The sequence below is a fragment of the Hydractinia symbiolongicarpus genome, chromosome 3 (genome assembly GCF_029227915.1).
Source record: "Hydractinia symbiolongicarpus strain clone_291-10 chromosome 3, HSymV2.1, whole genome shotgun sequence".
Taxonomy (NCBI): Eukaryota; Metazoa; Cnidaria; class Hydrozoa; order Anthoathecata; family Hydractiniidae; genus Hydractinia; species Hydractinia symbiolongicarpus.
In genome coordinates, this window is record NC_079877.1 from 14,672,562 (window position 1) to 14,692,759 (window position 20,198).

The 20,198-nt window shown below is 34.0% G+C and overlaps 2 protein-coding genes across 2 annotated transcripts; both read left to right on the top strand.

Annotated features, from left to right (window-relative positions):
• The first annotated feature begins 1,219 nt into the window (after window positions 1-1,219).
• LOC130635425 (uncharacterized) lies at window positions 1,220-4,298 on the top strand. The gene is made up of 2 exons (XM_057444757.1): window positions 1,220-1,465; window positions 3,633-4,298. The coding sequence occupies exons 1-2, from the start codon at window positions 1,458-1,460 to the stop codon at window positions 4,141-4,143; spliced, it is 519 nt and encodes a 172-aa protein (XP_057300740.1). The 5' UTR covers window positions 1,220-1,457; the 3' UTR covers window positions 4,144-4,298.
• A 7,890-nt stretch (window positions 4,299-12,188) lies between these two features.
• Window positions 12,189-20,198, top strand: LOC130635907 (zinc finger protein 862-like). Its single transcript, XM_057445431.1, has 3 exons — window positions 12,189-14,088; window positions 14,164-14,873; window positions 16,136-20,198. Exons 1-3 carry the CDS (start codon window positions 13,994-13,996, stop codon window positions 17,512-17,514), a joined length of 2,184 nt encoding a protein of 727 aa, XP_057301414.1. The 5' UTR covers window positions 12,189-13,993; the 3' UTR covers window positions 17,515-20,198.

The following is a 20,198-nucleotide window of genomic DNA, read 5'->3' on the forward strand; positions in this document are numbered from 1 at the left end:
ACTATCCATTTAGATGCTTGTATATATGATGAACCCCTTGTTAACCGCAATTTATAGAAGTCCACATCGAGGTGTAGGATTTGTGATATCGTAAAGCCACTCCGGGATAATGCCGGTCTTTCGACACATGTTTTGATATGTGCCAACACCCTATCCAGCACATCATCTACGTTGCTACCCTGGAATACCAAGGCCATATTGCTATGGAAAACCTTTTTCACCTCGATGTACTCCTCATTAGCCCCCTCTATGTTTGATGTTTTTTTCCACATAATCAAGAGTGAAAGCTGTATCTTCGCCGACCCCATATCTTCTGCCTGCCCCTCAACCAAGATTTTCACGTTTGGTCGCACCATCCCGATATACTCATCAACGTCGGCACCTCCTATACCCATAATTCGGAAACTCCGGAAGGTCCTGTGAAGAGCATGTTCATGCTCCTGGCGCTTGCAGTCATGTCCCGGCCGATTATGGGGATTTTGAATATCTTCCGAATAGTCTTCCCTGGCCTCCTGTTCGACTTTATCATGGAGCGTGGGCCTTGTGTTGGTTGCCCTGCCATAGAATCCCATAACCGTACGTTTAAGGGTCGCATATGCACCCTTGACCCCTTCTTTTATAAGATTTTGGAGGGCATCAACCAGCCAGTTGTACCATTCCTGCATCTTGGATTTCACGATCGATCGATTTTTTGACATTTCATGTTTTTTGAAGACGTCCATGGCCTCCGGCGTTGGTAGTATGGTTACCGGCGTTATAGGCTTTCGCTGTCCAACCCTTCTTGGTAGACTCTGTAGCACATCCAATAAGGCAATTAATTCAGCTTTACGTAGTCTATAATACCCTGTTAATCCACGACCTTTTGCAATATCGCGTAATTGTTTGACCGTATGTGATTCCATTCTCTTTATTGTATAGATTTTAGCATTGTTGGAGGATTTCATTTTGCTCGAAACTAACGCAGTTAATTCCCCGATGGGAAATTCCCTCTTTACTGCGCATGTGTTGATTTTTGATGAATATTAGTATCATTAGGGAAATTCCTCTGTATGCGCGTTGGTTTATAAGGAATTGCGCTAGAATCTTGATGACGTCATTGTGGTGAATAATAAGGAGTAGGTCTTGGATGGTGCGGTGACTATTAGGGGATTGTTTTGACTTGCTGTGACGTCACGGTATTCCGCGCACGCGACTGCGCTAGAATATACATTTCTCTATCTCTCGGGGATAAAATCAAAAAAAAAAAACAGCGTGTTAACACGATAATTTGTGATGAGATCAAAAACACATTTTTTTATCCCCGGATGAAAATGCTGAATGTACAGTTTTTGACACTCTTTGAACGTGATTTTAAATATAGGAGCCATAAAAACATTTTGTTCTATAGTTTTCGTTCGTTCTCGTGATGACCGACAAACAAAGGGATGAAAAGACTCGGATGGAGTTAAAAAAAATATATGAAGAGGTTGGTTGTAACTTTTTTTGTGAATACCTTCAAAGTTTTTTATTTTACTTTATTACCAATTATTGTATACTTATAATCAAAAATATTAAATTTCTTCTCTCAGGAATTATCATTCTGCGTTTCTCGTCTCACATTTGTACTCACAAATTAAAAAGAAATCACCCTAAATAATCATACACACAAAGTTAGCAGTTTTCATCCCGGAGAAATCACTCAACTGATTTTATCGCGGAATGGGGCTCACATGTATACACATGTATATATATGAAATTTCATCCCACTTGCGTGCAAACGTGGTCTTAGTATTAAACACAGAGACACAAACGCTAGATCTGAAAATCACAATGATCACAAATATAGCCTGCATATAGTCACTCATTTTTTAAACAAAAGATCACTATCTGGTCATATAATTTCCGTATTTATGCATAACTTGAATAAAGAAATACTATGACAACAGGTAACTTTTAACAGCATTTGAAAGATCAATAGGATTTTAGAAGCACACAACAATTATGTGATTCATATATCCTTAAAGGCTGAACTAAGTTTACCTTTCATCAAGTTCGAATAAATCGTCTAAAATATTGATGAACATACGTGTCTCTTAATTCTTTTTTGCTTTCTTTAAGATTCACTAAATACAGATTAAACTATTAATTAAACGAAGTCTAGATAAAATCATTGTGACGAAATCTTTGTATCAGATTAAAATAGTCACAAAGAGCAAAGTTTCCCAAATCCATCTGTGCATGTCACTTTTATTTACGTCCAAAACTAACCGTCCTAGCTGCACATAATTTTGCAGAGACAGATTTCCATCAGGGCTGTCCTTTTCAGTTTTGTTAATTAATTTCTTATTAACAATTAGGTGAGGCACATTGATCTTTAGAGACAGATTAATAAGCGTTTTTCGGTTTGCCTATGAGGAATTTGTCGAGATTATAGGTTTGCAGGATCTTAATCTTAAAGTGTTTTTCTTTGTTTCTCACATTTTGTTATATCAATTTGAATAAAACTTATAAAACATATAATAAATATTGGCAGCAAAAAATGCTATCTCGTCACAACACTAAGATCATGTAATATATAAGAAACTGCGCTATATTTTTTGTTGGACTGAGGGATAGAGGTGGAGGGGGGGGGGGGGGGGGGTTGTGACTTCTCTTTGTGCTTTGAGCACTGTTATATTTACTTTAACGATATATCTCATCGGACTGTAAAAGTAGCAAGACAATATTGTACATCCAACACGCTTCTTGGTATTTCTGCTTCGATAGAAGTAAAACTTGGACTGGGGATTTTTGTCACAAATTTTTGATTCTCATTGTGTACTTGTTATGTTGTTTGAGAAAAAATACTCTTTATTGGTAGCTAATACACACTTATAGCAATTTCCCAATAGTCGATGATATGTGATAAAGTAGGAAGAAAGCAAAATTACACAAACAAATCGCATGCCAATCATCTGATTTAAAAATGCGTAATCTTAAACTAATGATGACCTAATAATAAAATTGGTGTGGATGAAATATTCCCATAATGATAATGAATTTTTATACCATATCATCTCTGTCAAATGTGATCACCAGTAAGCCATTTAAGTGCATTAAAATTCACTCCCAAGTGATTGGAATCCCTATGGTGAATACTGCAAGGTTTGTTCTCCTTTTCTTGTTTTTGATACTCTTTTTACAAACGGCAGAAAAGTAATCTATTAATATAATCCAGAACTCCGAAGGATATAGCATTATTACTAGTTAAGCTGGATTTTGGATTTAACGTTATAGTTCCTAAGAAGTAACAAGATAATAAAGTGACTCCCTAATTGATGCAAAATTCGACCCAATGTTGTGCTTTTAAAACAGTTAATTATTAGAGCATTCACTACTTCGTAATGATAGGTCATAAGGTATACCTTTAACTGGTATTAGTGACATTTGCCTTCTTGGTTCACAGTGGCAAAAAGTGGTTTATATTCTCATTTAGATACTTGTTTTTCAGTATTTTGAATGTGTTTTAGTAGAAGTCATATTAAATTGTTTAGCGTTTTTTTTTTATTCATACAATACTAAACAAAAGGCGAAAACATTAATATCAGATTGGTGTACCTCACTGAGAGTATTTGTTTGATATTACGTTAATTTATTTCACATTGACATTAAAGAGTCCAACCTTACTACGACGACATGTTGAAGGGAACGTACAGTGCTGGAGATGTATTTAGCCCTACAACGGCACCTCTTGAAGATTATATAAATGACACGAATTATGTGGAATTTGATGATATTCTGCCTTTTCCTCCTGAATATTCCTTAACGTTTGAGCCTGACAGTATCGCACCAGGATGTTTCAACACCGTACATGACTTAGAATGCAATAATGCTGCCAGAATTGAATTAAGTAAATCCTCCATTATAATAAATAGAAAACCAATGGATGCATCGTACCGAACTGATCAATACTTGGAAAGCTACAGGTTAAAGGTAAATGCACGCCAAAAGAAAAGAGTTGCAAAAATGAATGAACTGTTCCGAAATCTTGAGAAAATGCTGCCGATGATCACACATTCTTCCACTGGTAAGAAAAAACCAAACTCAAAACTCAACATTTTACGACGCGCCTCTCAATACATAGACGATTTATCAAATCTTTTATCAGAAAACAAGATTAAATAAATTAGTAATTAATAATTTATAACAAATAAAAGTATTTCCTTTTGTAAACTAATTTAACATTCCGAATTTTGTGTCAATATCTCCATGTCTACTATTCACTTTAATTTTGTCTTTTATTATTCTGCTGTGACTTAAAATTATCATTTACATGCAATTTCTTTTTGTTTTTCCAGCTTTGTAAGTATCTTAGGAATAATATTGTATATGTGCATTTATAATTATAGTTTTTTCACAGATTTACACCTGACTTCAATAACCGAAGACACAATATTAATTTCGTTTTTCTTTCTCATTCCAAATGATTACAAACACAGCATGTATTTTGACTATATTCTCTTTTTGCTTGTGTGTTTGTGAGAGAGAAAAAAAGTTGTACAGCAGAGACACAAGTGAGTAATTTTATCTGTTTCCTTACGACAGGCGAATTTTCGTGAGATAAAAATTGTAGCTGTGGAATACAACTAGTCAATTATACTATCCAGTATGTATATCCAATATATAGCTAAACCTACATATGCCACGTCAGCATTAGTTGTATATCACATTTACCGTGCGCGAACAAACGAAGAAATATACTATCATAGCATAAACATGAAAATCCTCAGAAAATACGCAGTAATATAAAAATACTTCGAGTGTATCGATGCAAGATTAAATAAAAATAACAGCAATTATCAACACATAGATTGTATCAGTATTTTAATCAGATGATTAAGAAAAAACAGAAATAAGAGGCCTATATCAGTAAAACTTTGTCTGTTCGCTTGCTTGGAACACGATTGTAAACGAATATTGCAATTCCAAATGGTAGTGTCAACATGTCTTTTTTCTTTACTGTAAAAACCTGATATCTTTTCCCCCTGCACTGTCGGTTAACAAATGCCAATTACAAGCGTTTTTTATTCAATTTTTTAGTTACATTTAAAAAAATGGCCTATTATTTTTCTGGAGTATTTTTCCATTTTTGAGCCACATTTGACTTTATTTTTCTTCATTGTCCGTGTTATTATGAAGAATTGACGGATTTGCATTTTTGACAAGTGACGTATAACCTGTCACCCTTTGCAACAACAACATCATATCTTCAGATTCCCAAGCCATCTTTTTCTAACAATGATCAAAAATGTAACTTTAGGGCTGCTTTTTCATTACTTTTTATGAAGTTAACACCCCGGATAAATTTAAGTACAAAATCAAAAAAAAATTATTTTTATTTGGTAAACAAAATTAACACAATCATTTTAACATATAATGCACCTTATTGTAACAGATTTTCTATTTACTCTGTTTACGTTAAAACACATACGATTTTCAAAAAAAAAAAAACAGAGTAAAAGCAAATTGACATTATCCCAAGTCTAATAAAGGAGACGAAGCACATTCTAGACACACTCTGTTAAAGGCATCGTCGTTTCTGGAACATAAGAATCGAGTCCCCCAAGTTAATGTGAGTAAATAAAAATGGACAAACAAGAACCAGCACTAATTTTTTGGTATTTTCACGACAAACATGGTTGAAAGTAAATATTACTTTTGATAGGCTCATTATCCGTACTAATAAAACGAAAAAATGAATTTGATCATCTTAGACAGGTATTCAACAAGCAACGAAAATGTGTAAAATATGGAGTAACTTAAGCATCATATCCAGAAAAAAATTAATTGGTGACATCACTGGGATCAGATATATATTTTAAATGTTTCCGTTATCGCCTTGATTCTTTACAGATTTGTAAAATGAATCGGCAAGGATTGAATTTTCAAAAAAAATGTAATAGTATGCATCATTGGCAATAATTTCACTGATAAAAGTAAGAAGGATTCTCGAAATATTTGATACTTCTGTCATTAAACTTGCTACGCTTGAAAACGATTGCATGAAAAGAAAATGAATTACGAAAATGTACCATCTTTAAAATTTTCGATATGGAACTTGCGCAAACTTGTATTTGACGGATGAAGAGAAATCTTTAGTGTGTGTGAATGGCAGGTTTATTTGTAAATAACTACAGTGCTAATAATACTTTTTCCTAATCCATCCTAAACCATACAAAGGCACATAATGTACAATGGTCATAACCTAAAACTGGAGGTATAGTTATTGCTTTAGGGACAAGTCCTTAGGGCTAAAAAAATCGCGGTGATGAATTAAAAATCAAATTGGAAAAACAAACAATGCAATAAAAAATTAAAATGATTGCAAATAAAACAATGACAAGACTACGCTGTTCGTTTCATAATGTCTAAAAGGGACTGATCACATGAGGCGAGCCAGTCTGGTTAAGCGGACGTCCTACCTCTACCGAAATCTTGCTTTTTATATACGGTTTCTTATTAAAAAGTGAAATCACACGAGGTTTTATATTTAAAGATTGCTTTCTTTAGTTTCTATTATTAATTCTTCGGGTTTCTCAAGCTTTGTTTAATGGGCGTTAATGTTTCACCACTCCGGTTTTTTATAATCATTTGGCGTACAAACAATCGAATAAGATTTTCTCTCCTAGAAGTTCTTTCGTTTTTAAAATATGATTTTGTGCAATTTCCTAACTGATGTCCTTCTGAGATCAATGTTATCTTTGAAATTTATTAAGTACAACACTAGCTTTTTAACACAAACACTACAAAAGTTAAGAATGTTAAGAATGCCGCACGACAGGTTTTCTTTGTGTTTTGAAATTTAGTTCAACAATATTTTGTGACTTTTAGTATATACATTGAAAAGTGCCTATAGCTAATCTAGTTTTTAAAACTATTTTGTAAGCAGAAACAGCAATACTTCGTACATCATTACTACATCTTCTGGCTTTTTAGTGTCCTGACTTGCTTTAAAAAAAAAGTAGCAGTTTTAATAATCCTTTTAGCAAAACGAACAACTTAGGTTTTAAAAGCATTTTAGGTAACAAGATGATGAGGTATATTTAAACAACTACGATGAAGTTGTAAATGGATGTCTTAATTAACTCTCTAATTACTTCAAAATTTGACCTAATGATGTGTTTAACAAAAGTTAATTAAATTTGTCAGAGTATTACCAGGCCAGTCTGTGCTGGACATGTCATAAGATACCAACACAGAGCTGATAGAGACAACTACGTTGCGTACACAAATTTATAACAAGAAAGATGGTAGATTTTCTATAACGATCTGTTCGAACATATTATGGCAGTGGGAGAGGGAATCCGCACCTCTGTCATAAATTTTGATAGTTTTTTCCAAATTGAATTAAATTGGCATTCTTAAGTATGTCATGAAAAAAACAAAATTGCCGCAAATAAAAAACTTGAAGTTTGTCCAAAATACCACTATATCTGCTTAAAATCAATAACTTCATTCTTAGAAAGTAATTAACATATTTTTTAGGTTTTTACATACTTTAACGAAAAAAGGCCCAAAATTGTCCGAAAATTCAGTTATTGCAGATTTACTGGTAAAATCCAAAAATAACGGGAAATCGGTTTAATCACACGTCCAAACTTTTTTTACTGAAAAACTTTCGTTGATGAGATAAGTGATGTTGTGAGTGGCAAGTCCTAACGATAATCCTAATGAAAGTTATTACATTTTCCCAATTATAAAGATTTCATAAAATTTTAAGGGCAAATTTCGAGTAACGGTCAATGTCTAAGACTCTAAGAGGTATTTTCGTTCTTTGAACTATCCTTATTTTGAAATGTATACTTTTCACATATTAATAGAATTAATCTCTGTTGCTTTTCATGCCTGCAAAAACATTTTTAATTACTTTAAATTTAAATTACTTTTGTTGTGTTGACATGCCTTTTATAAATCGTCTTAACACGCCTATCAACCATCTAAGAAATATCAAATGTGCAGTTAGTTATCCAATTAAATATATAATGCACCAAAATAGATTTGTTCTGAAAAAGGTTGGTTGACCCAGGTTGGGGAAATTGGTCTCGTTTTGGTCCCAGGTAACCTCTAGTTACTTATGCGGAAAATGACGTTAGTTATTTCCACCCTTTTTATAACGATAAAATATATTTCAAAGAGACTACATCATTACAATGAAAAAAACAAACATATAGAAAAAGCATATAGAATCGGAGACAGTAAAAGATAACATTAAGCATTTGGAAATTGACTGTGCAAGTTTTACAAAAGAAAGAGATATTCTTTCGTCCACTGGAAGCCATTGTAATGTCAGCACGTCATAATCACTGCAACAACGACGGCAAACGAAACTTGCTGAAGATCTTTGCAGATTTTGGCGAATTACTGAAAATGGTATTACAGTAACATATCTTTGCCAAGATTAAGCTCTGTGCTAGTGATTTTCGCAGATTAAAATCTGCTGCACGGTTAAATTGATGTAAAGATCGTAAAACAGCATAACCACTTTTATTTAATTCAATGCCAGATGTTCGCTAAAATGCCCTCCAAGTATTTTAAATGTATTAACACGACCAATAGATTAATTGTCATTTACCAAGGTGACACTATAATCAAACAAATTATGCTTTCGCGACATTTGATTCGTTGAAAATAGCATAAGTTTTGTTTTACTGACATTAATACGCAAATTGAAGCGTGAGGACCAATCATAAATGCGTTCCATATCGTGTTGCACTGATAATATGCCATCTTTTGTCTTGTCCACTTTAAGTTGCACTAAATTCGTTGTTCTTTCTGAATAAAACTAGGTACACTTATAGTACGTCATAAAAGGAACAAAATGGCAGCAATAAATTTTTGCTTATGTCCGCACATTTTCTGTGACGGAAGCTTGAAAGTTGTTCCCACTACTTGCTTAAAATTTAATTACTTTTGTTCCCGAGCGAATTTTTGCATTCTGTTTATAGTTTCTGAAATAAAAGTTATTTTATATATTTTACGGTTTTACGTGGATAGCATAAAAAATTGCCAAAAATTGCCCGAAAATCCGATTTTTCCGATTTTTGGGTAAAATCTGACAAAATTGGGAAATCGGATTGATCACGTGTCCAAATTATGCATAATGATTCTTTTTAATAAAACAAGTTGTGTTGCAAGTTTGAATTTCTAAAGATAATCCTAACATGAGTTATTTTCCCCACAATAAGGATTTCATAGCGATTTTTAGGGGTAGTTTCGAGTAATGGCGATTATCAAAGCCTCTGAAAGGTATGGGACCTAATTATTTGGCATGCAGGTGTCTAAAAGATAAATATTGAAACTCAGTAAGTTTCATAGCCATTTAATATAACAATAAGGAGTTATTGAAAAAAAACCGTCAGGGGGGGGGGCGGAATCCGCCCCCTGAATGTTTGAGAAATATTAAAATCACATAAAATTGCTTACAAAATAAGAAAAAAAAATTCGAGTCAAAAGAATGATTTAAAACAGAACCATTATCTGTTCAATTCAAAATGAATTAACTTACTTTTTAATGTATAAGAAAAAAGCATCAATTTATGGCTTTACCTGAATTATTATTTTTAACAATAATCATAGAAATTTCTGGCAACTTGTTGAGATGTAGCCATCATAGAGCTGTTAATATCACTGTTAATGACGTCAATAGGTGGACTTCAAATTACACTACAGAAATAAAAGCGCTTAAACCTCAAAAACCAGTACAACAAATCCAAAAATTAAAATTGAATAAGAATATATGACTTATATCCTTTTGCTAATTCGGTAAAACAAATTTCAGAACAAATTAAAAAAAGGTTAAGAACAGGTAATACAGGTTATTGCCGAATATCTAAATAATAAGAATGAATTGAACTTTTTAGACTCGAAAAATAACCAATGACGGTAAAGAAATATATCTGTTCAATATATTTCAAAAAATCTCATCCATGTGTACCTCCTAAAACAAGGAAAGTTCAAAGGTTTTCTGTATCAAGATTACATCATTAACATCTGTAGAAATATTTTCATAGGAAATGGTTACAATCCAGATCACTTTCAAATCAATTCTTTATAGGAGGTGATGCATATGAAATATACATGTCAGGTACGAAAAATAAAATTTAAGGACAACGCGTTTTGTTAAATGACTAGGGCTATGATTTTTTATAGTAAATCCTTTTCTTTTCTTCTTTTCCTTTTTAGACGGTCCCAGCCTATGTAATCATACACTTGCTATTTTTGTGTCCAACTATTTTCTGTTTTTTATTTTTAATACTTCTTTTCTCAATTTTTTTTATGTCTACTTTTTTTTGGAATTTAATTTAGTATCTGGCGGTGTAATATCGTTATATCTGACGTTTTATTCGCTTATGCCAATGACAACGATTATTATATTTGTGTAGGCACTATCTGAAATGTATATAAATCAAAGAGGAAGATAAGAGAAAAGAAAATGAACAAAAACATTTGTTTAAATTAAACGCAGCAAAAGCACAAATGAAGTTGACATTTACACTTATATCATGATAACTTTTACATATTTCCTGGGCGCTCCTTTAGTCAAAAAATGCTGGAATAGTGTCAATGCGTGTCGCATGTCCGGGGCGCGTTAGTATAGGTATGTAGGCTCTCAAGCAGAACAGATTCGGTACGACCAACTTTTAGAATTGACAGTACAAGGGTTACTACTAGTACTAAAGCAACCAGATCTGTTCGTAAATGATTTGGGGGAAAATTTACCAATTAGTGGTAAGAAAGGTGGCTCATAAAGTTTCAGTTTACCCCATCTATTTCCCTATCAATTGTTTCTCAGTTATAAAGCACATTTTTTGTAATACAGACAGTAAATTTTTGTAAATCATTTTTTAAACGAACACCGAGTTTCTTCTTATGGCAGGGTGCTTTTGGTTCTCGCCTGTGTTTTTTTCCAAGAAACAAAGTGACATAAAAGTTTTAATTAGACAAGATTATATACCTAAAATGGCACATTGCTGGGAGTGTTTCGACCACATGTGCGCCACGCAGTATATATGTATAACAAGCGCTCCACCCAGACGCGCAACAGGGTATATTTGTACTAAGCGCTCAAGCCGGCGTTACAGGTGCCCCACCGGCATTCTCTTCGCGAAGCTTTATTATCCTAATAAATTTCAAATTGATCAAGGCGAATGTTAGCGATGGACGAAATACCTTTACTGATTACACTCGCCCGTTTTGATCGGATATTCAATCAGGTTGAACTAATTTCAGTAGGGAGTATAGACCGCTTTTTTCTCTTTATGTAATTGAATTTTTCTATTATTTGCTATTAGATCCCGTACCTTACATACATTTCAATGTTATCCCCACTGCTGACATCACCATATCGTATGGTATTCCCTGACATCTGCTTGATGCGGTTAAAAAGAAACCCCTGGGGACAAGATCCCGTTTTTTCTGAGCAAGAGGACATGGATTTGTAACTTAACTTTCCGCACTATTGGTACTAAATTCTTATGATATTTATGGCTTGTTATTATTATAACAGACCGATTTTAGTAAAAGTTTGTATTTCTGTTGTTGCTTATAAATGGGTGAAAAGAAGTTCGTTACCAATTTTCACTTATTTTATCAAATTTATGAAAGTTCTACTAACGCCTTCTTTGAGACTACTTTTTTAAATTAGCAATTAAGCAGCGCTAAGTTTTATGACCAGTAGGTAGGGCTGTTCTGCCCAGATTGTGAACGCTGCCCAGATTATGTACGGCAGCTTGCCCCGTTTTAAAGCAGGGCAGAAAATACATAATCAGTGCAACATAATCAGGATAGGCCGGCTTATGTACGACAGTTAACAAATATTATTTGGCGCTTATAAAACGAACATAATCAGGGCAGGCCAGCATATGTACAAAACTTTTTTTTCTTACTTTTCAATTATAGAACGAACATAATCGGGGCCGACTAACTAACGGCTTTTATATCATTCGTGACAAGCAAATAGCCTTGGTGGCAAAGTTGTTGTTGTTCTCAAATGAAACGAAATTTTGTGGAAACTAAATTTTTTTTGAATTTACATCGAGACTTTTTTTTCGTTATGCTAAGTTTTCAATGGTGTTCTATCAGCGTTCATAATCCGTTTACCACGACATAAATAGGGTAAAAAAGCATAATTAGGCAATGCACACAATACGGCCGTCCTGTTTTTATGGCCGTTTTCGCATTCTGTGCAGAGCAGGGCCTGGTCGGAACCGTGGTTAATCTCCGGTCCTGTTTTTTTCTTTATACAAATCGACCATTATCGAATTAAAGATTTTGAATCGTGGTACACAAAACAGACTTCGGCCAACATCTCAGACTGGCTACGTTGGCTAATGTGGTTTACTTTAGTTTAAATTCTAGATAGATTTTAGCCCAATAGGAATTATTATTTAGAAGTATTAAAACTCGAACTCGATTAAAGCAATGTAGTCTCTATTAAGTCGTGTGTTTCTCAGTGTTATAAGCAGGTTATAAGGCTTCTTCTGTAACTGTACTCAATTTTCGTGTAGCGTGTGAAGCGTGATCTACCTAGCTAATACAAAACCGTGATCTAAGGGTATATCTTCTAAGAAGAGTAAATAGACAGATGTGCATATCTCACATGGCTAGCCTCATAAATTCAAGGGATATTTCCCCATGTCTATTTTATTTTCAGAAGGGGCCATCATATGATGGCTTGATGTGTGAAGGCCTAGAGTACTTAATGCTCCTTTCGAGCTACACAGATCCAATTAGGGTTAGTGCTCTACCAGAAAATTTCTTGCAACACCCGACTCCCCCCCCCCCACACACACACACAGAGTGTGGCATCTCCTCAATTTTCCTGACATGGCTTGGGAAAAGCCTGGGGTTATGGTAACATTCATTCAACCATATTAAATCGCTGAGAATTAAACTCTTGTCTCTCGCACAAAGTGCAAGAGTTATAAGCACTTTGCTTTGCCATAACACCAACAACAGCATTTTGCACCAACAGTGAGGCTAATCACAACATATAAATCAGACTTTGTTCACTTTCAAACTATATAGCTATATAAATAGCTAGTTGGATATCTTTTCCAGTTGTGAAAACACTTCACTATTTTTTTTGTTTTGGTATACAAGGGCATCTGCTAAACAGGCTCTAATAATGTTAATATTGATGTTGAAACCTTTGTGCTTAGGTAAACATTCTAGGATCTACTAGATTATATATTTTTTGGTAACCTGGATCACACCAAAATGTTTAAAATCTACACAAATAATTTTTAAAACCACCATTCTGTTTTAACTTATTTTGCAAGCATTTAGCTGTGCAACTTGTTTTTCAATGAATCAATAAATGCAGCTGTGAAAAATGAAGAAAGAAAAAATCATAAAAAACTTTTCCCTGACTATATATATAAAACCAACTTGTCTTTTCGTGGAACATGAGTTTTGATATATTTTTTTGCAGAACTATATATATAAGTTTTAGAAAATTGTTTGTTTTAGCAATTCTGCAAGATTAGGCAAAAATTATTATGATTCGCAAATTTCTTAAACTAAAATTAAAATAAATATAATGAATTTGCAGACAATGATGCTTCAAGGTCCGAAATAAGGCTTCGCGATTCGCAATTTACGAACCGTTTCTCAAAAGTAACGAGTCGATGTATGAGAAAAAATTCAAAACAACGAATCACTTCTTACGCAATTTTCTATTCTATGATTTTTTATTTACCACGATAATTACTTTTGTGTTAAAAAATGAAAGAAAATACATTCAATTGCAACATGTACACCATGTGGTCAGTTTCTTTTCAAAAGATGACATGGTTTCTACAAAGGTATCACACTTTTATCAATTGTGAATTCATAAATGAAAGAAGTAATTGGTTAACATATGAACCAGGTTAAAAAAATGTTTTTTCGAAAAAAATGATCTTTTTCTGAGTTGTTCATTCAAAGGTTGTCTATCGTATGTGAGGTGTAAATATTTTTCATTGAATATATTTAAATGATGGCTTCGTTAAAAACAGTCAGAAATTGGGAAAGAGAATTCAAATCTAAATTCGATTTCGATATTGTTGGAGGCAAAGTGACGACATTGAGGTGAGATATTTTTCGATTTTTACAGAACTCAGTTTTTAAATAACATCGTTGTTAAAACGTGCTATTTTTTCTTAGATGCCAGGTGTGTCAGCGATGGGAGAGTCGCATTAAAAACAGTACAAATTTCTCCCGCAAATGGATAGCTGGAAGTCGTAGTGTGACGAAGGATAGCGTACAAAAACATACTAACAGTCAACAACATAAGGAAGCCGTCGAGCTCAAAAAAAGAAGTGAGATGGGTGCTGAAGTATATGCTCAATCAGTGCTCACAACAACACCTATCGGAAGTGGTTTACGAAAAATGGCTGCGAGTGACAAGAAAAACCTTCGCGTCAAATTCAACACGGCCTATTATGTCGCCAAAAAAGAGCGTCCTTTCAGTGACTACCCTGATTTGCTAAAACTTCAGTTAAAGAATAATGTTCCGAAGTTTGGAGAAAGTTATAAACACGAAAGAGCTGCTGCTACTTTCACCGAACACATAGCCAAGGTGGACAAAGAAAACCTTGGTAAAACTCTAGCTAAGACACGCTGCTATTCTCTCTTGAATGATGGTAGTACGGACACAGGGATTTGTGAGCAAGAATTGGTCTACGTGTTGTACTTGCACGAGGGGACAGCACTCGTTAAATTTTTAAGTATCGAGACACCTAAATGTGGAGATGCGCCTGGTATTCTAGAGGTGATTGACAGTGCTTTCCAGCGTATTGGCATATTGAATTTCAACCAAAGACTTGTTGGTTTTAATGCAGACGGCGCTAGTGTAAATATGGGAAGAAAAAAAGGTGAGGAAATCACGTTCTTACTAGCCTATTTCATCGACGCAAACTTACTGCGTTCTTGTCACGAAAACACGTCTGAATAATTTCTCATCATGGTCAAACAATGTTTTGAGAACGTTTCGTAAACATGCTGCATGAATTTTCTCTTCTTTTTCTTCAGAATTAATAAACAACACGTGCCTGACTTAACTATTACGACATCAATTTAAAAATAATCTTTTTTCTTAATACCCATTGTGTCACTCTCCTTCAGTAAATATTACTGTTTGCGAATCTTTGCGAATCTTTTCTTCGCCCACTTTGCCGTCACACGGCAAGCACTTCTCCATGGAGTGAAGGCTCTTCTACGCGTTTCCAAATTTTCTTCTTCTTTATTCTTTTATCTTCTGTTCACAATAATCCTTCAGATATTCGGCTATCCGTTTCACTTCTTCATCTGTTCCGTTCTTTATCGATCCAATGTTTCCTCCTTTTCTTCCTACTACTTTCTCCACTTCCTCGCATTCCAGCACGTGTTCAGTTGTTTCCTCTGTCGCTTTGCATCCTTTGCACCTCCTTTCTACTCCTCCAAGATTTCTTCCTATATCCCACATTTCTAACCTCGTTCTTAACACCATCATCGCTTCCCTGACTCCCAATCTACCAGTGTATAATAATAAATCTAAAAGACCAATACTCCAAACAATAAATCAATGTATCTCACAAATAGTGACTAATAATGACCATCAGTGTCAAGTGAATGTACTTCTGTTCCTGCTTTCACTACACTCTATCAACTCTCAGCCTGTTTCTATACCACAATCAATCAATGTTTCAACCACAACCACAATAACCACTGTTCGTTTAACTCAGTGCAGTCACTACTTCCACTGTACAATGTTACTCATCAATGTTCAATAAATAAATGTTCAGCTCAAATCTCTCATGAATATTTTCGTATGAATATGTTTTTGTTTTAACATTTTGTTGTTGTTTTTTAAACATGTCGAAAATATTCTGTTACTACATAATAAAGAATATACTCCACGGGGAAGAGCTTTGGAATGTTGTTTAATGTTTTTAAATGTTCAAGAATTTTTCACCTGTTCGAGATTGATCTGGCGGCCACTTAATCATTATCAGTGTTCGCTACACCACTCAACTTAGGGCCCAGGTTCTTTGATAGCTTATATGTTGTTTTGACTGCTGAAACGTCCCGGAAAGGGGTATTATTAACTAAATAATAACCAGTTGATAATTAGTTTCAATCATGTTTCTTTTTTAAGGAGTTGGAGCATTAATCAAGGAAACTGCGCCCTGGGTCGAGGTTGTGCATTGTTTCAATCATCGCATTGAACTTGCTATCAAGGATGCGTTTAACACTGTCAAAGCATTTCACGATGTCGACGAGCTTCTACTGAAGCTTTATTACTTATATCAGAAAAGTCCCAAAAGGCTTCAGGGACTCAGAAACTTCTCTGAAGCATTCGATGAAACAATTCCGAAGCCTGCTAAAGCATGCGGTACTCGTTGGATATACCATAAGTTCAAAGCGATGGTATGTGCTCTTCAAAACTACGGTGTGTATATGACCCACGTAGAGGAATTAGCTATCACAGATTCACAGCCTGAAAAACGTGCTGAGCTCAAAGGTTTTTTGAAAAAATGGAAAGAGGCTGCCATTCCATTCAATATGGCTATTTACTTAGATATACTATCCCCGATACGTCGTTTGTCTTTGAGCATGCAGTCTGACGAGCACGATCCTGTCAAACAAGTTCGGCGTATCCAGGAATTTACTGCGACCATGGCCAAATTGAAAATAATTTTATTAGATACCCTGGACGGAAGTAGTGATATAATGACACATCACAAGCGCTTCACAGATGAGGTTATTAATGACGAAGATGGAAGTGCAACGTACCAAAACATTAAGCTTTTCCGATACGATATAGTAAACAGCAGCGCTGAGACGAAATATCATGATCTTATCGTTCGTCTCGCTGACAGCATGGAAGAGAGGTTCGAAAATTTGTCAACATCGACCATCTTCAAAAATATCGTCTGTTTACTTGATGTTTCAACATGGCCAACTACTGTCACTCCTACTTTCGGGGAAGATCGCATTGATGAAATTCTTTTGGATTTCGAAAAGCTGTTGGAAAACAACGGATGTAACGTAGGCGAAGTAAAAAAAGAATGGATCTCTTTACAATCTCACATCATCCCTATTGTGATTAATAATCCTCGAGAGTACTACTTGAAAGTATGGAAGAGGGTTTTCACAAACGAACACATTCGTAAGGATTGTGAAAACATCCTTCACATCATTGAAATATTGCTTTGTACCCCATTCACGAATGCCAAAGTGGAGCGAGGCTTCTCCAGGATGGCTAGGGTGAAAAGTGATTTTCGAAGCCATCTCAGCAGGGACATGCTCGACGCTTGTTTGCGAATAAATGAGGATGGTCCAGATATTTGTAATTTTGACCCTGATCCAGTCATTGATCATTGGTATACGGAAAAAGTGCGACGACTTGGATCATCGTCGCACAAGTATCCTAAAAAGAGAAAATCTACAACTACAACAAGCGATAGAGTGCAGGTTGATGACTTAGCCTCACTTGCACTCTCTGATATCGACTCTGATGAAGATGAAGCATGAAATCATTTTGTACATTTATTTAAAAACATTAAAATAAAAAACGTAACTGTTCGTTATAATTTTTCGTATCAAAACAAATCATTCTTGAGGTATTTATATTGCACAATTGTAAATCAAAATTTGGCTGTAGACAAGAAAGTTAAGGCTGATAGTGTCACATTACGTTGTCGCTAAAAGCTATCGTGTTTGGGGTTCACGATTTAAAACGTCCCCCACTTGTCTATTCTAAAAGTAACGTGTGCAAAAACAGAAAATAGCGAATCGTAACCGTAAGAACGACTCGTGATTTCTAAAAAATTTTCGCCTGCGGCGCGCTATTTTTCACGAATCACTTATAAATTTTTATTTCGGACCCTGTGCTTTAATAATGTTTACTTCTGTCTGTGATATGTGATATACAATTTTTTGTTACATTATATATACACATTATTTTTTATAGAAATTTTTGCAAAATTTTTCATGAAAACCATTTCGATTGCAGGCATTATATATTTTGTACTTTCTCACAAGAGATAAAATAATTTCTTCACTAAGTTTGTTTGTTTGTTTGTTGTTTTTTTTATTTGTACTGGGGAGAATGAGGAGGTCATAAGCGATTTGCCACAAGACACTAAAACATAAAATACTAAATCACACAAGTTTTCAAACTGTAATTAAAATGTATATATAAAAATTATTTGAAAATAATTGTAGGCCATGTAGTAAATTTAACCTTCCAGATGCTTTGCGATAGGATAAATCGAAATTACAACACATATTTAACGACGCTTTGTTGAGTAAACCAAGATACTTGTAGGTAGATGTTACTCCTACAATTTGACAAGCATAGGTTATATTAAAAAAGCTACTCTGTTTTAAAAGATTATTCTTCGAACCAAACAACATAGCTTCCATTTTTCTGGCTCCATTTCTGTTCTAGTTTTCTAGTATTATCAAAGAAATTGTTCTTAATGGGTTAAAGATTTGAATTCAGGTGATTCTAACAATAAATTTGTTTGGGAGAGGATACTACAATTCCAGGGGTTACCAATCCAATGCAGTGTTTTTCACTGCATTAGTCAGGTATTTTGAGAGCTATGGCTAAATTAGAAAACATAGATGTACCAGAGCAAGGTTAAACACTACCATCTAAAAATGCTATTACTATATTCTTACCAATAATGCCAAGAATCATTGACCGTAAAACAACAAATTAGAACAACAGGATTTAAAATTACAGCAATTGTTTTTTGTATTTTTAAATTATATTGACCACCATCCACTACAACTTTATGCTTTAACTTCTAAGTTCACTTAAACAACATTACTAGACTAAATTTGAATAAATAAGTGTTGAATTCTTAAGCTATATATCTCTGATATGTCCAAACACTTCAACATTGTGGTGTTTTATTTCTGTGTATATTATATTTCGTACCTATAGGTGCAAATATTTAATTTGGTATGGACATTGTACCAACCGAAACATCAAATAATAAAAATCACAATAGTCATCCAGAGAAAAGCAGAGGCTGTGAAAAGGAAAGAGAATCTCGCAGTAAAGAAAGGGAAGATTTTGATAGGTGGACTTACGTTTTACAAGGCCACCTCATGTTTTTCGAAAGTTTGAAACATTGTTTTAGTTATTATTATGGAAAAATTAGTTTAACCGATGGAACCCCAGAGTACGAACTCAGAGCACGTAAAGCAGCTTTTGAGGAAGAAATTGATCACTTAAGAAGAGCACAAGAACAAGTAACAAAAATTCGTTATCATAAGGTGCCGAAATTATTAAATGATTTAAAAGAACATAGTTTAGACTTAAAAAGACATTTATGTGTGATCAATGTTGCGTTGGAAACAAAGGCCTTGGAAGCTAAGCCATCCAAACATATAACTGAGGACGAGGAGTTGTAAGTTTCTGCAAAAAAGCAAGTATTTACTGTGAAACCGTTTAAGTTAGCTAAATGAATGATTGTTTGAAGATTTTAAAAATGTTTACATTGTCTAAAAGTTCATCACAAAGTCAAAGATATATATAATGGGGTAAAATGTTTGTGTAATTTTGAAGGGGGCAGTAAATGTTATATAATACATGTTATATTAATATGGTTTTTTTTTGTCGTAAAAATCTTTTTTTTTTTGTTAGCTTTGTTAAAACTGCTTAATTTGAAAGTGATAAGAGATTTTTATCAGGTATTTAGCACCAGGAAGAAATTAATTAAGAATTAAAAATTTGAAAATAAGAAAAATGACCTGACTGTTCTTTTAAAATTTAATAGAGTTTATTTCAGGAATGGCAAGATTTTGATTTAACCGAGTAGACAAATTGTTGGCTAATTTTAACATTTTTTTTCACCCTAAATGAGTCCTTATCAAACGAAATTTTGAAAATTTAGATATTTTCCCCAAATTAATTCTTCTCTACATTTTTGAAAGCTTTCTAGTTAATATAATTGATTTTTGTATATCAAGAATTTTTTATTAATGAATACCCCCTTACCAATTCTCCCCAACTAATATATACATGTCATATTTACAAATATTGTCATGGCTTTAAAAGTTAAATCACATCGCCCTTAAAAGTTAAATCACATCGCCCAAAAATATTTAAACCGAAGCTTTTATATTCATAGTGTATATATTTATATTGTATTTATATTTTAAGTTATGCCGAAGATGCTATGGTAGTATGAATTCAGCAA

What these genes read in the sequence shown, in the direction of transcription:
- LOC130635907 (XM_057445431.1), top strand. Translation starts at nt 13,994, where the DNA reads ATGATGGCTTCGTTAAAAACAGTCAGAAATTGGGAAAGAGAATTCAAA. An exon ending in GGCAAAGTGACGACATTGAG is followed by an intron (nt 14,089 to 14,163) that starts GTGAGATATTTT and finishes ATTTTTTCTTAG; the next exon opens with ATGCCAGGTGTGTCAGCGAT. An exon ending in AAATATGGGAAGAAAAAAAG is followed by an intron (nt 14,874 to 16,135) that starts GTGAGGAAATCA and finishes TTCTTTTTTAAG; the next exon opens with GAGTTGGAGCATTAATCAAG.